General features: G+C 50.3%; 1 protein-coding gene across 6 annotated transcripts in view; it reads right to left on the reverse strand.

Annotated features, from left to right (window-relative positions):
• The window catches only part of HDAC8 (histone deacetylase 8), a 36,439-nt gene extending 23,146 nt beyond the window's left edge, over positions 1–13,293 (reverse strand). For 5 of the 6 annotated variants that reach the window (XM_010567080.1, XM_010567078.1, XM_010567079.1 and 2 more), the window contains exons 1-4: positions 10,494–10,613; positions 9,060–9,172; positions 7,922–7,999; positions 7,383–7,491 (exon numbers count right to left, since the gene is read on the reverse strand). In XM_010567080.1, the coding sequence (XP_010565382.1) occupies positions 7,383–7,491; positions 7,922–7,999; positions 9,060–9,172; positions 10,494–10,591 (398 nt within the window). In that variant the 5' untranslated portion in view covers positions 10,592–10,613. Of the gene's footprint in view, positions 1–7,382; positions 7,492–7,921; positions 8,000–9,059; positions 9,173–10,493; positions 10,614–12,521; positions 12,575–13,182 lie in introns of those variants that run through there. The other variant, XM_010567081.1, reaches the window with a different exon arrangement.
• Positions 13,294–13,970: the final 677 nt, after the last annotated feature.

Consider the following 13,970-nt stretch of genomic DNA (forward strand, 5'->3'; position numbering starts at 1 on the left):
CCCCATCCCACTGGGTGGGGGAAGTGAGTGAGTGAGAGGCTGTGTGGTGCTTGGTTACCAGCTGGGTTTAAACCACAACATGGTGTGACTGAGCTGGTCTCCCTGAGGGATGCTGCCAGAAGGGGAGAAAAGTCCTGTTCCCACTGCCTTATCCTTGGCTGCCCACTCCTTTCCCCTCTTTTCCTTGCCATGAACCAGTTCAGGGAGTTAACCTAGCAGAAAACTAACCCTGCTAAGCAACTTTTTGCTAGTTCAGCTCTCTGAAACTGCACACTGTGGGATCAGAGGAGCTCCATCATAAGCAAAAGGAAAGGGCTGGGAAGGATGGATGGACGGGACTACTGTATAGTCAGTTTGGCTTTATCACCAGCTCAAGCTCGTAGCCTGCATGCATGTGAGGATCTGTCAACATGTGGACAGGGCTGAGACTGCAGAGCAGTCCTTCCGCTGATTTCCTAAAACACCAGAAAGAATTACTCTGTTCCTGAGCACAGCATGGGGCAAGAAGGGGGCTAAGCTACCCTTATGCCTTAACAGAGATCCCAGCAGCTACAGACAAGTGCTGTCATGTTAAGGAGATGTTTATAATTTGGGTAATGTCTGCAATGTGCTTTGAAAATTAAAAGCCCTGGGAGAGAGTGAACTTTGTTTAAAACTCCTCATGCAGCCAGCAAAAACCTGCAGGGATGGGCTAAAAGACTCTTCTCCATCCTCGCTGGGAGACCTTGCTGAGAAGTAGTAGGAATCCTTGGCCTGAAGTAAGTTTCAGTGGGAAAATAGTAGAAGGACTTGTGATAGTGATTGCATTTTGATGGAAGTGGCTGTCCTTGCACAGTGAGATTGGTGAGAGGGCAGGGCACCCCCAGTCTTTGCTAGCGAGAGGTAAACCTTCCTCTGTTGATGTTATTTCACATGCGTCTGCCTGTTTCTGGTGGATCCGTGAGGAATGTAAAGCTTCCTAGGGAAAAAGTGAGCTGTTTGAACTGGCCAGTGGCAGCTGCTTGTCTAGCAAAATAGAGGACCATGTCTGAGGGAGATGGGAGAAGAGGGACCCAGAGACAGCTCACAGGAGCTAGATGTGCTTTCAGAGGTCTGAGTGCAGGCAAAGAAAGCCCTTACCAGCAGCAGCGTCAAGAAGCCCTACAGTGTTGGATGAAAGACAGTTTAGTCCTCCTTACTCCAAGGAAGGGTAGTACAACGTGGGCCTTGGGCGGAGGTGGAAGCCCCTCTTATCCGTCCCCTCCTTGACATCTGCAGAAAAGAGGCTGACTTTGGGTCCACTTCAAGAAGGAAGCTTATGCCAATTTGACTGCTCTTTCCTTGGCACTGTGATTTTCATCATCTGCCTCAGTTTGCTTAGCTTGGTGGGACTGTGTGGACAACATGGCCTGGTAGCTGTCAAAACATGAGTGGTGTCATGGTTTAACCCCAGCCAGCAACTAAGCACCATGCAGCTGTTCACTCCCCCCACCCCCAGTGGGATGGGGGAGAGAATTGGAAAAAGAAAAAGTAAAACTTGTGGGTTGAGGTAAGAACAGTTTAACAGAACAGAAAAGAAGAAACTAATAATTATAATAATAACAATAAAATGACAATAGTAATAATAAAAGGATTGGAATGTACAAGTGATGCACAATGCACTTGCTCACCACCTGCTGACCCATGCCCAGTTTGTTCTGTAGCAGCGATTCCACCCAGCCCCACTTCCCCCAGTTTATATACTGGGTGTGACATCACATGGTATGGGATATCCCTTTGGCCAGTTTGGGTCAGCTGTCCTGGCTGTGTCCCCTCCCAACTTCTTGTGCCCTTCCAGCCTTCTTGCTGGCTGGGCATGAGAAGCTGAAAAATCCTTGACTTTAGACTAAACATTACTTAGCAACAACTGAAAACACCAGTGTGTTATCAACATTCTTCTCATACTGAACTCAAAACATAACACTACGCCAGCTACTACAAAGAAAACTAACTCTATCCCAGCTGAAACCAGAACACACCGTCAGAGCTGCAACCCTGTCTGGGAACTCCTGATACACCTCCCTGCCAATGGCAAACTAATCCGAGCTAGAAAACTGGCTTTGCATCAAGATGCATCATGAGCATGGCAAAGATCTCTCACTGCCTCACAGCTGCAGGTGCAGGAACCTCTGACCTGTGACTGCTGGCTCCAGTGGGATGGTACCCCCATCATGGCAGCCAGGGCACAGCTCAGCCAGCAAGGACCACGCAATCTGGGCTGTGCATTCACTTGGCACATGTGCAAAGGGATGTTCTGCCCCCTTTCTATTCCTGAACTAACAAACAAGTTCAGGGAAGCCTTGGTGAGCGACGTAGGGCCACGAAGACAAGGTGACCCCAGTGGTTCTTTTCTGGCCCTGGCAGAGCAGCATGTCAAGGCAGGGCTGCACTGCCTGCCTTTGTGGCAGAGATGAACAGATGTTGCCCATTTTCACACTTCTCCAATCTCTTTCTTTCAGCAGTATCCAATTCACTACCCCCCCTGCCAGCCCCCGAAGGAAGCAGCTGACAGAGAAGTCGCCTTTTGTTACCCCCAGAGAGGTCAGAAGAACAGCTAAAGCAGAGTGGCTGACAGGGAGGATGGAAGAGAACAGGCTTCTGCAACTGCTCAAGGAAACCCAGAAGAGCAGTCAAAATTTCACAGCCCCAGCGAGATTGCCACTGGAAGAGGACCAGTACCACACGACGTTTCCTCCCATTGGTGTCAGGAGATGGCCAGCGGCATGGGAAGGAGCTCCCCAAATTAGAGGGCTTTCCTTTCCCTGGATATACAGGCAAGATTGTGACTTACACCTCTGACCTCCAAAAAGCTGTATCCAAAACTCACAAATCAAGTTACATCCACTGTCACCTTAGCAGCAACACATGGGCCTGCCTGCTCTTCCTTCTGCCCACGCTGCAGGCAGACAAGACCCAGTGCTGCCCAGGGCCCTGCTGCTCTCAGAGCCAGCAAACGCTCCCCATGCCAGCTTGCCTCCTGGCTTCCATGAGCCTGCCACCCTGCCGCTGACTGCCCCACTCTGTACACGTCCCAGCGAGACCCACGACGTGCCAAGGCGATAGCTGCACCAGCAAACACCACAAGCCCTGTCCTGGTTTCAGCTAGGATAGAGTTAACTGTCTTCCTAGTAGCTGGTACAGTGCTATGTTTTGAGTTCAGTATGCAAAGAATGTTGATAACACTGATGTTTTCAGTTGTTGCTAAGTAGTGTTTAGACTAAAGTAAAGGATTGTTCAGCTTCTCATGCCCAGCCAGCGAGAAAGCTGGAGGGGCACAAGAAGCTGGCACAGGACACAGCCAGGGCACCTGACCCAAACTGGCCAACAGGGTATTCCATACCATGTGACGTCCCATTTAGTATAGGAACTGGGAAGTGGGGGCAGGGAATTGCCACTCGGGGACTAGCTGGGTGCTGGTCAGCAGGTGGTGAGCAATTGCACTGCGCATCATTTGTACATTCCAATCCTTTTATTACTACTGTTGTCATTTTATTAGTGTTATTATTACTAGTTTCTTCTTTTCTGTTCTATTAAACCGTTCTTATCTCAACCCACGAGTTTTACTTCTTTTCCCGATTTTCTCCCCCATCCCACTGGATGCGGGGGGAGTGAGTGAGCGGCTGCGTGGTGCTTAGTTGCTGGCTGGGGTTAAACCACAACACATTCCAAACCACGAAAAACTCAGAACATGAGATTTCTGCAAAGTTTGTGGAACTATGCACATTTTTTAAACTTTTAGAGTCTGGAGGAACATTTAGGATTTGTGCTCTGCTGCATGATGAAAAGCAACTAATGAAGTCCAGGTGGCTAGGTCTCGCATTCACCACGTGCCCTGTGCTGTATTCCCCTTCCTATTCCCCTTACAGCAATAGGAAGTGGAAGACCAATCCCTTCCAAGCAGATTCCAAATCCAGCTGTCAGTCACATCCCTAATCTCCAGAGTCTCCCAACAGCATGGTCACTCTGGGGTCAGTACTGTTCAGTGCCTACACCCAAGGACTAGATTCAGAACTGGCCTCGTATTATTGCAAGATTTCCAGGCCACATGGTGCTTTTCATGCCACGTGCACCCGCTCCCCAAGAGTCTCTATTTATACCTGCACAACATGAAAAAGCCCTGCTAGACGCTGACAGTCATGTAGGAATTGCTTTTTATCATGCACTCCAATTTTGACTTCATTTTCCCCCACCGCTGTCTGCTTTAGAAGACACGCTGCACATGTCCCCCGCGCTGCACTCCTCTAGGAAGAGGCCACTCACCTCTCCGCCAGCCTCCTCCCCAACACTGAAATGGGGAGGAAGGATGCATCAGTAGATACCCTTGACCCATCATAGCCAGGAACAGGCACAGCTGGATGCACTGTGAAAGCAATACTGCAGCCTCCCAAGAAACGTCAGTCTCTGATTTAGCCTTATTCTTGCAAGTGGGAAACTTTTGCTTCAAAAAACAAAAAAAAAAAAAAAAAAAAAGTCTAGTCTGCGTTTTCCCATCTGGGGCTTGTCTAAGGGCTTTACAAGAGGCACCAAAAGAAAGATAGCCAACCATCAAGAGGCTGAAATTGGATCTACAGAGAGCCAGGCTGCCAGCTGGGACACTGTAGGTGCCCACATATTGACAGAGGTTGAAAGCCCTTGCTTAGAAGGATTAAAAAAAGAGTATTATTTTTCATCTTGTCAAAAGCCTGCTGAATAGGAAAAAGCAGATTAGATCAGAGAAGGGGGAACTGGCCTTGCTGCTCCCCGAAAACTATCAGCCTCACTCTGTCTGTGCCACTGTGGGCAGCAGGACGAGACCCCAGCCTGTGGTCCTAGCACCGGGCAGTACCATGCAAGGTACACCACCTATGATGGCTGAGTCCAAAGGAACCGAGACAGCCGACTGCTGGGATGCCACACATTCACCACAGCAATCCTGTTCTCCTTTACTAAGATACTGTAAACAGAGAAGTAGTATTTTCTTTCTAGATAGCAGGCAAGCCTTTGGTGCCACAAAGGTCCCGCATGCTTTCCTTGTAAGTGACCCATGTTACTAACAGGTTTCTCCACTGGCATAATGGACACATCACAACTTCCATGCGAGCAGATCTTTGTCACACAGTCCAGCCTGCACTGGCTAAAGCAGAATTTCACTAGATCCATCCCTACACACCGCTAACACAGCTCCCGCGCATCACACATAACGACAGGCCAAACAGCATTCAGATTTTGGGGTGGGTTGGTTTGGTTTTTTAATTATTGGTTTTTTACATTCTGGACAATACTAGAGGACAAATAGCTGATTAGTTATCACTTTCAGCTATAATTAATTTCGAGTTTATCAAGCAAACTACTGCAGCCATTTAAAATAACTCAGAGTTCTCTTTGTCTTTGGAGCAAAGATAATGCTTTTGAATGTCTCTGCATTATTTCTAAGTTACTTTTCTGCACTTGCAATGTTTCTCACACATTGTATTTTTTGTAGTCTTCAAAAGTTTAATATTTAAACTCCAGATAAAGTTACTGACATATTTTCAAAACTAATTTCATTCATTAATTTGGGCAGTTTTGCAAGACAATCAAGCAAATCAGCTATTCTGGATGCTTACAGTTAGCCAGACCCATCATACCTTTCTCTTTTGATGGTGAGACTATGTGAGCAGGTAGGGTCCCAGAGGGTTCTTAGTGGGAACATGCCTTAGACACATGTCTGCATGAACAGAGCGTACCACAGAAACTCAGCATCCAGGTCTTGGTGCTGTCACTCTCACGGCAGCTCTGAAACTTTTCATCCCTGGATGCCTTTGTCTTCAAAATTTTAAAGACGTCAGACTTTCCAGAAAATAAATAAATAAATTATGTCACACTTTGGTCCCCTTTCCATGCAACAGCTATTTGTAACAATGTACTTTAATGAGAGCCCTTGTCATTCAACTTCCAGAAACAATATGCAATTATCCGTGTGCCACACCACCTCCAAAGCAGGATAGGAATTTATCTACTAGAACAAAAGCGATCAAACACAAGCACTGTTAATTTATGGAGAGGCAAGTTCAAAGTGCACACATCTGAGACACCAAAGGCAAACTTCCTCCCCATTTATTTATATTGCTGTGCTGCAGCAGGTCAGCCTCCACTGAGACCAGGGAGGCAGCTGTCCCTGGCACCAAGGGAGGTGAGACTGTTTTGCACAGCATCTCCCTGGCTTTTTGCTCTAGGCATGCCTGATCTGGCAGCACCTCAGCAAGGAACAGAGGACTGCCAAGGAGCAGGTCTCCTCTCACCAGCAGGGGACACAGGAGAAGAATACAATGAAATGCTCTGTGCAGGGTGTAGTCAGCCCGCAAAAACCTATGTTGGAGGGAGTCACATGCTCCAATCCCACCACGCGTTTGGGAGGCACAAGCAACCATCCTCAGACATCAGCTGGATGAGACGCCCACAGTCATGCATGTGACTGTCTCCTGGCCAGGACAGAACTCTTTGTCTTTGCCCATGAGATCTCAAAATTTCTTTGTAGATACTTTGGTTATATGCGGCTTGGAACCTATGGTAGGTTTTGATGTCCTTCAACTGGGAACATATGCAACGGGCTACTCCTGACTGGGCTCCTAACCCCTACTCAGACCCTAAAGCTGCCCTGCTTTTTGGAAACATGTCCCCTGACAGGAAGAGGGCTGCTCTACCACCAGCAGGGACAAGCACCAAGAAGCTAGCAGGAGGTATGGCCACAGCATGACTGCCCTAACAGGCTAAAAGTTCAGAGCAGTTTCAGCCCTCAAGTGTTAGAGATGAGAAGTGGATGTGCTACCATGTCCTGCAGCCCCACGCTGAGGCTCCTCTCCCCTTGAAAAGAACAAGCCCTGCAGCCCAGTTCTGACATGGGCAATGGCTTGTGAGGTCCATCACCAATTGAGTGACAGAGGAACCTGCTGGGAGGCAGCTCAATCACCGGCAGACGTTCAACCTTCAGCCTTTCATTCTTCCAGCAGACAAAAGGTGTTTGGAAAACACTTTTAGCTCAGCCGCAAGCATATTTCCCATAGATGATCAGAGCATTTATTTGAAGAAAAAGCATCTAGCCCTAAGTCCACAGATAAAAAGTACTTGTGCCTTCTCAGTCTCTCCTTAAACACACAAGGCTGATGTGTGGCAGAGACCCTCCAGCCACCCACAAATGCCTCTGTATATTCAATTTGCCTAAGGATTCGGACAAGACCTCTGAGACCTCTTAAGATCTGTCTGTGTTGTAATCAAAAACTGTAACAGAGGAAGGGGCAAGCCTTAAGGAAGGACTGTAATTAAAAATAGTAAATAAACAAAATCTGTGCAGTCTGTGTTCTGTAAAATCCCATCCAAGCAAACCATATCAGAGCAAGAGGGCTTACGTTTCACAGATCTGGTAATACTTCTCATCCTGAATGCCATCTTGAATAGGTACATTCACGGTGTAATAGCGACCTTTCCCTAGGCCAACATCTGTCACATCACCAGTGCCTGAAAAACAGAAACACCCCACGGTTAATTACAAGGGAAAGGAGGTCAGCAGCAAGAGAAATGTGTGGGATATCTCAGATGACAGCAGAGAGCCAGAACCTTTGGCACAGTTATGGAGAAGTCCACCACCACTTGCCACCACCAATAAATGAGGAGCTGGATGAACCTGGTTCTCACCCTCTGCCCAATTCTGTCATGCAGCTTTCAAGGGCTGTGGGTGGCCACCCAGCAGTAGCTCTGCCCAGAGCTTAGCCACAACCAGAAAGGGGGAAATGCCAAGCATGTAGTTCTCCCTTCTTTCCTTCTCCTGGGTCAACAGGAGAGGCAGTGAGATACCTCTGCTGGACAGAAGGGATGGGACTTGCCTTTGCTGGGGCCTCATCAGTGATGCGTGAACCAAATTAGCACAAACCTCACAAGTTCGACTTGCCTGGGAAAAATCCTGGTGAAAACTTGTGCAGAGAAACAGTCATGACTTTTGAGGTGAAACTAAAGGCATCTTCAACTCCTAACAGAAAAGAGAAGAGAAAAAAAGCTTTCATGCATCATTCACATAAATGACAGAGTCTAAACATGCAAACGAGCCACTTGATAAACATAGGACAGCAAGCAGAGCAGGAACAGAATGAACAAAGCAGAAAACCAGATGTGGCTGAATAAATCCATCCTTAATCAACGGAGACCTGAATTCAACTGCAAAGGTCACAACTGACATGAATTTGGCAGGTCTCATGCTAATCAGTACTGAAGGGATCTCAATACCTCAGGTCAGTGCCCACATTAGCAGCACTCACCTGCACTGCTTGGCCTGCAAGGCTGGGGGAGGGAGCAGAGCAGGAATGCCTTGGCCAGAGCTTGGCTCTGATTAGAACCAGAGCTACTGGGCTCTCTTGCTTTTTCTCAGCACTGCTGCAGTTCAACAGACCTTTCCTTTTCCTTAAAGACATATTAAAATAGTGGGGGTGGGGAGGGAAAAAGAAGTAACAGGAAACTTAACAGAAACCAAGTGTGTGGGGAAAATGGAACAAAATGAAACACACCATAAAATTTAGGAGAGCAGGAAATGTTAAATGGTGTTGAAATAATGTCCCTGAAAGAGAGAGCAGTTTCAGCAAGGCCAGCCCTGGCTTTAGTTTTATAGCATCAAGCCTTCTTTTAAAAGCACTGTTTACCACTGACTGCTTCCCTCTTGCACTGGTGGCATTAAACAATTAAACACTGTCAGCAGCTGTTCTGCCCAGATGGGAGACAAGGGACCGGAGAAGGTCCTTGCTGGAGAGCCACTGGCAGAGGGGATTACTGGAATGGGAACACACCGTTTGTTGCTTTAGGTATGGTACAAGACTGCTGCCCAGACCCTCACAAGAGGTCTGACGAGCAGCACAGGGCAAATCCATAAAGCAGGACAAGGCAGAAATGGATTGAGGGAACTTGACTGCACTGAAAGGAGGCAAAGCCACAGCTGTTGCAGCAGGTAAAGCCCTACTGCCCTGACAGGCCTTGACTTCTCTCACTCCTCCCCCTGAGTCTGTGTGGCTGTGCTGTTTGTAGCCTGCACAGGGCCTTACCATCCCCATGATGCAAATCCAAATCGATATAAAGGACACGGTCAAATTTCTGTCGCAGCCGCAGGATCCCCAAGACAGCATCATTCAGGTAACAGAAGCCAGAAGCTTCATCTCTGTGAAAACAACGTCCATGAGGTTGAACATCGCCTACCCTGCAGCATCCCAGACCACCTCACTGGGGTGACTGGGAAGGCTCCTTTGGGATCGGTAAGTACTAAATACCTTTTTTAAACAGACTGTTTGCTTCCCAGGACAGTGCTAATAGCACAGCTCAGTGGCAGCAACACTGCTAAGACTTCTTCTGTTACAGGCATTTTATAAACCATGCAATCAAGATAAAAGGGAACAGAAGATTTTTTTAAAAGCCATCCCTCCTGCAAAGAGCAAGAAGGCTCAGCTCAGCCAAGCTAATCTCTCTCCTTTCTCAGCAAGCCATAGTGGGACCCATATTCGGCAAAATGCTGACCAGGAAAAGGGTCCTGATGAGACACTGCCATTGCTGGCATTTTCACACCACTGTTACACCTCCAGAGTTTCTCTGCCAGGTCAGAAAAGTCACTGGAGCAAGAAGAGAAACCTGCACACTCATGTATAAGTTGTTAGGGTAAGACACGTGGTTCATGCTTATTTCTGGGGCTCCTCAGGGAAACAGAACAGCACTGCAAAGGCCAGTTAGCTGGGGACAGGAAGAGTGCTGTCTTGTCTGCATTTGCAGACAGGCCTCATATTTTGGGAGATGGGGGGCACAAGTTAAAGTAAAACATACTTCCATGGACAATGAGGAAGCCATGGAAACAAATTATTTTACCACTTCAGAATCACAGGATTCAGGGATGAAATTTTTACTTCCTCCCCTGTTGTTCTGGAATATTATTGACATTACAGCTCAGAGCAAACAGTCACCCACAGAACATGGGGAAAACCAGAGGTCAGACCTGCACTCTTTCAAACCTCTTATTAAGATACCAAAAAAGACGCAAAACAATTTGGACAATGTGTTGCCAGGTTCCCATTCTCTTCCAAACTGGGAGCGACACCAATCGTTTGCCTCTCCACAGCCCTTCTCTATGGACTTTGCAAAACCAACTCTCACTTGAACTGCCAGAGATAACCAAGTATTAATGGATGGCAGGACACCTCTGAATATATCTGCCCCAGACCCGCACTGCAGTCCATGACAGCACCAGGACTGGGCAGTAACCAGCCTACTCTCAGGCCTCTGCCCCACTCTGCATCTTTCCTGTCTACCTGTGCCTTCCCTCACCCCTCTCACACCTTGCTCTCTCTTCCTGCTGGATCGCCACACCCTGAGGGTTCGCAGGCAAGCTGGGAGCTAGGAGGCAGTGTTCAGACACCAGGTGAGAAAACACAAGGGAAGAGATTGTTTCCTTACTTCTTTGCATGATGCCACCCTCCAGGCCAGTTAATCGCTACCTTGCACTTGCCGTCCAGCAGGCACTGGGCTGCAGCGATGGTGGCTCCTCCCACAGCTGCTGCATACTCAAAGATCCCTTCCGTAGCTGGACAGTCATAACCTGTGGGTAAGAGTCCGTGTGTCAGACACAACAGGCCTTTTCCTCTGGGGGAAGCATATTCTCCTTGTTTTGAGCTATCTCTCTTTAACCACTGCTCTAACTTTCTATTCAGGGCACAATGAAAAAGCCACGGCAAAAAAACCCTCACAACAGGTACCAGATTTGGACTCACACAGCAGATTTAGGGGGCATAAGTAGGAAAAAAATTGTATTGGGTTTGCAGGGCAAGGTTTTCACAGCCGGAGGGCTAGAGGGTTGGCTTCTTTGAGAAGACACCGGGAGCTGTACCCACGCCAGACAGAGATGGCTCCAAGACGGACCCCAATGCTGGCCAAGGCTGAGCCCATCAACGACGGTGGTAAGCCTCTGGGGTAACATATTTAAGAAGGGGGAAAAGTTGCTGCGCAACAGCAACTGCAGCTGGAGAGAGGAGTGAGAATATGGGAGAGAAACAACTCTGCAGACATCAAGGTCAGTGAAGAAAGGGGGAGGAGGCGCTCCAGGTGCCAGAGCAGACATTCCCCTGCAGCCCATGGTGAAGACCATGGTGAGGCAGGCTGTCCCCCTGCAGCCCATGGAGGTCCACAGTGGAGCAGATATCCTCCTGCAGCCCATGGAGAACCCCACGCTGGAGCAGGCGGATGCCCGAAGGAGGCTGTGACCCTGTGGGAAGCCTGTGCTGGAGCAGGCTCCCAGCAGGACCTGCGGATCCATGAAGAGAGGAGCCCATGGTGGAGCGGGTTTGCTGGCAGGACTTGTGACCCCGCGGGGGACCCACGCTGGAGCAGTGTGCTCCTGAAGGACTGCAACCCATGGAAGGGACCTATGCTGGAGCACTTCGTTGAGAACTGCAGCCCGTGGGAAGGACCCACATTGGAGAAGTTCGCGGAGGACTGTCTCCTGTGGCAGGGACTCCACGCTGGAGCAAGGGAAGAGGGTGAGGAGTCCTGCCCCTGAAGAGGATGAAGCAGCAGAGACGTGTGATGAACTGACCATAACCCCCATTCCCCATCCCCCTGCACCGCTACTGGGGGTAGGTAGAGAATCCGGGAGTGAAGCTGTGCCCAGGAAGAAGGGAGGGGTGGAGGGAAGGTGTTTTGAGATTTGGGTTTATTTCTTATTACCCTACTCTGGTTGATTGGCAATAAATTAGGCTAATTTTCCCCAAGTTCAGTCTGTTTTGCCCAGGATGGTAATTGGTTGAGTGATCCCTCCTTGTTCTTATCTTAACCCACGAGCCCTTTGTTATATTTTCTCTCCCCTGTCCAGCTGAGGCGGAGGGGAGTGATAGAATAGCAAGATAAGGACAGTTTAATAAAGTGAAAGCAAAGGTTGCGCACGCAAAAGCAAAGGAAAACAAATTATGTTATTCTCTACTTCCCATCAGCAAGCGATGTCTGGCCACTTCCTGGAAAGCAGGGCTGCAGTATGCGTAGTGGTTGCTCCAGAAGACGAAAATGCCCCCCCTTCCATCTCCCTTTACTTAGCTTTCATAGCTGAGCTGATGTCATATGGTATGGAACATCTGTTCGGTTAGTTTGGGTCAGCTGTCCTTGCTATGTCCCCTCCCAAGATCTTTGTCACCAAAACCTTGCCACACAAACCCAATACAATGGTTTCTATGCCATCACTTCTGCTCAGAGCCATGAGAGCAGTGGACGACAGCGTGCTCTACGGAGAAAGCACAAGGCAATTTGCAGTCCATCAGACCAGAAAGGGTAACCATAAACTACACCTGCCATAATTAGCATAATCTTGTCCATTTAGCAAAACAAGCTAACCTTCCTTAGATCGTAGAAATACACACTGCGTGGGCTCCTATAATCACGCTACCAGCAGAGACAGTGTAAGACCTGCAGTTACTCAGTATCTTCCAAACCTTAGCAGAGAAGAAAATATTCTCTTCACAGAAAACAGGAGCACTTACGTCATCTGGTCAAGTAAGGAATATGCTTCGATCAACGAATGTACCATACTGGCCTAAAAAAAGAAGATTAAGACCATGAGAGCAGCTCTAGTGTAGGAGACAAGAGCACAGTAAGTGGGGGCTACATGACTTGCAGCGAAGGTGTAACTGTAACCTCTCCCAGCAGCACAGCTAAACTGGCACCAGCCTGAGCTGGGTACCTGGAGAGGGTCTCCTCCACGCAGGGTGTGCAGCACAGTGGGGCCAGGGGCGAAGACTTCCCAGTGTGTCAAGAAAAGGCACAGCAGTGCACAGCTTCTCGGGGCGGGGGGCCTGGGAAGTGCGACTTCTGCGTCCCAGGCACCCGCTCCCGCCCCAGGCGGTGGGAGGGGAGACACAGGCTCTGCCTCTGCCCCCGCACTCCTCCTGCCCCGGGCCGGCGTGCCCCCCCCCCACCCCGCTACCCCTTCCCTCAAGCTCCCCGCACCCTCCCGCCGTCCCAGCTGCCGGCAGCCTCCCCAAAGCCCCCGGACCTCCCGGCAGCCTCCCCGGGGTCCCCTCCGTCCCCAGGCCTCACCACTGCGCTCCCAACGCCCCCACGCCGGGGTCCCACAGGGCCCGTTAACCACACGCACGCACACCCCCAGCCCGCCAGCCCTCCCCGCCCCGGCACGGCGCTTACCCGCTTGGGCACTTTGCAGAGGGAGTCGCAGAGGGCGACGTACTCCGGGCTGTACACGTAGACCGGCGGCGCCGCCGCCATCAGGGCCGCCACGCCGGGAGGCCCGGCGCTGCCGCCCCCCCGGGACGGGCAGTTCCGGCCCCGGGGCACGCCGGGACCAGCCGCTCCGCCCCACGGCACGCCGGGAGCCGTAGTCCCCGCCCTCAGCGGCACCGGCGCTGCGGGCCGTGCCCGGGACCCTCCCACCCTGCCCAGGCCGACAGGGCGAGAACAGCCGCACGCTGCGTTAGAGACATTTTATTGGGGGCCCCCACCCCACGCAGCTCGGGGGGCTGGTTCTTCTTTAGAAACGTAGTAACTGACATTAAAAAAGGCCCGAGGCCTGCATGCACCCACCCACCCGGCCGGCCCCGGCCCCGCGACGGGAGGTCTCCTGCCAGAGAGAATGCAGCCCGGCAGCCCACTCCCTAGAGGAGCCCCGGAAGGTGCCCAGCGCTTTCTGCTGGGGCTCCCTGTGCTCGGCCGAGGCCCTGCTGACCCCCAAACAGCAGCTTCCTCGTGATTTTCTCGGGACGGAGAGAGAAGTCGGGCTGGGGCTTACAGTCTCTCCAAGCCTCCTCTGCCCAGGTCAGGGTTTACCAAGTGTGCAACAACTACAGAATAGCTGCTACCATAAGGACGTGGCCCTGAGAGACAACCCAGGAACTGCTCTCAAGCCCAGCTTTAAGGCCAGGCAAACCTGGACATCAGAAAACACACAGGAGAACCTCAGTCGCTGAGGGGAGCTG

The sequence above is a fragment of the Haliaeetus leucocephalus genome, unplaced genomic scaffold, assembly GCF_000737465.1.
Source record: "Haliaeetus leucocephalus isolate CR32 unplaced genomic scaffold, Haliaeetus_leucocephalus-4.0 Scaffold226, whole genome shotgun sequence".
Classification (NCBI taxonomy): Eukaryota; Metazoa; Chordata; class Aves; order Accipitriformes; family Accipitridae; genus Haliaeetus; species Haliaeetus leucocephalus.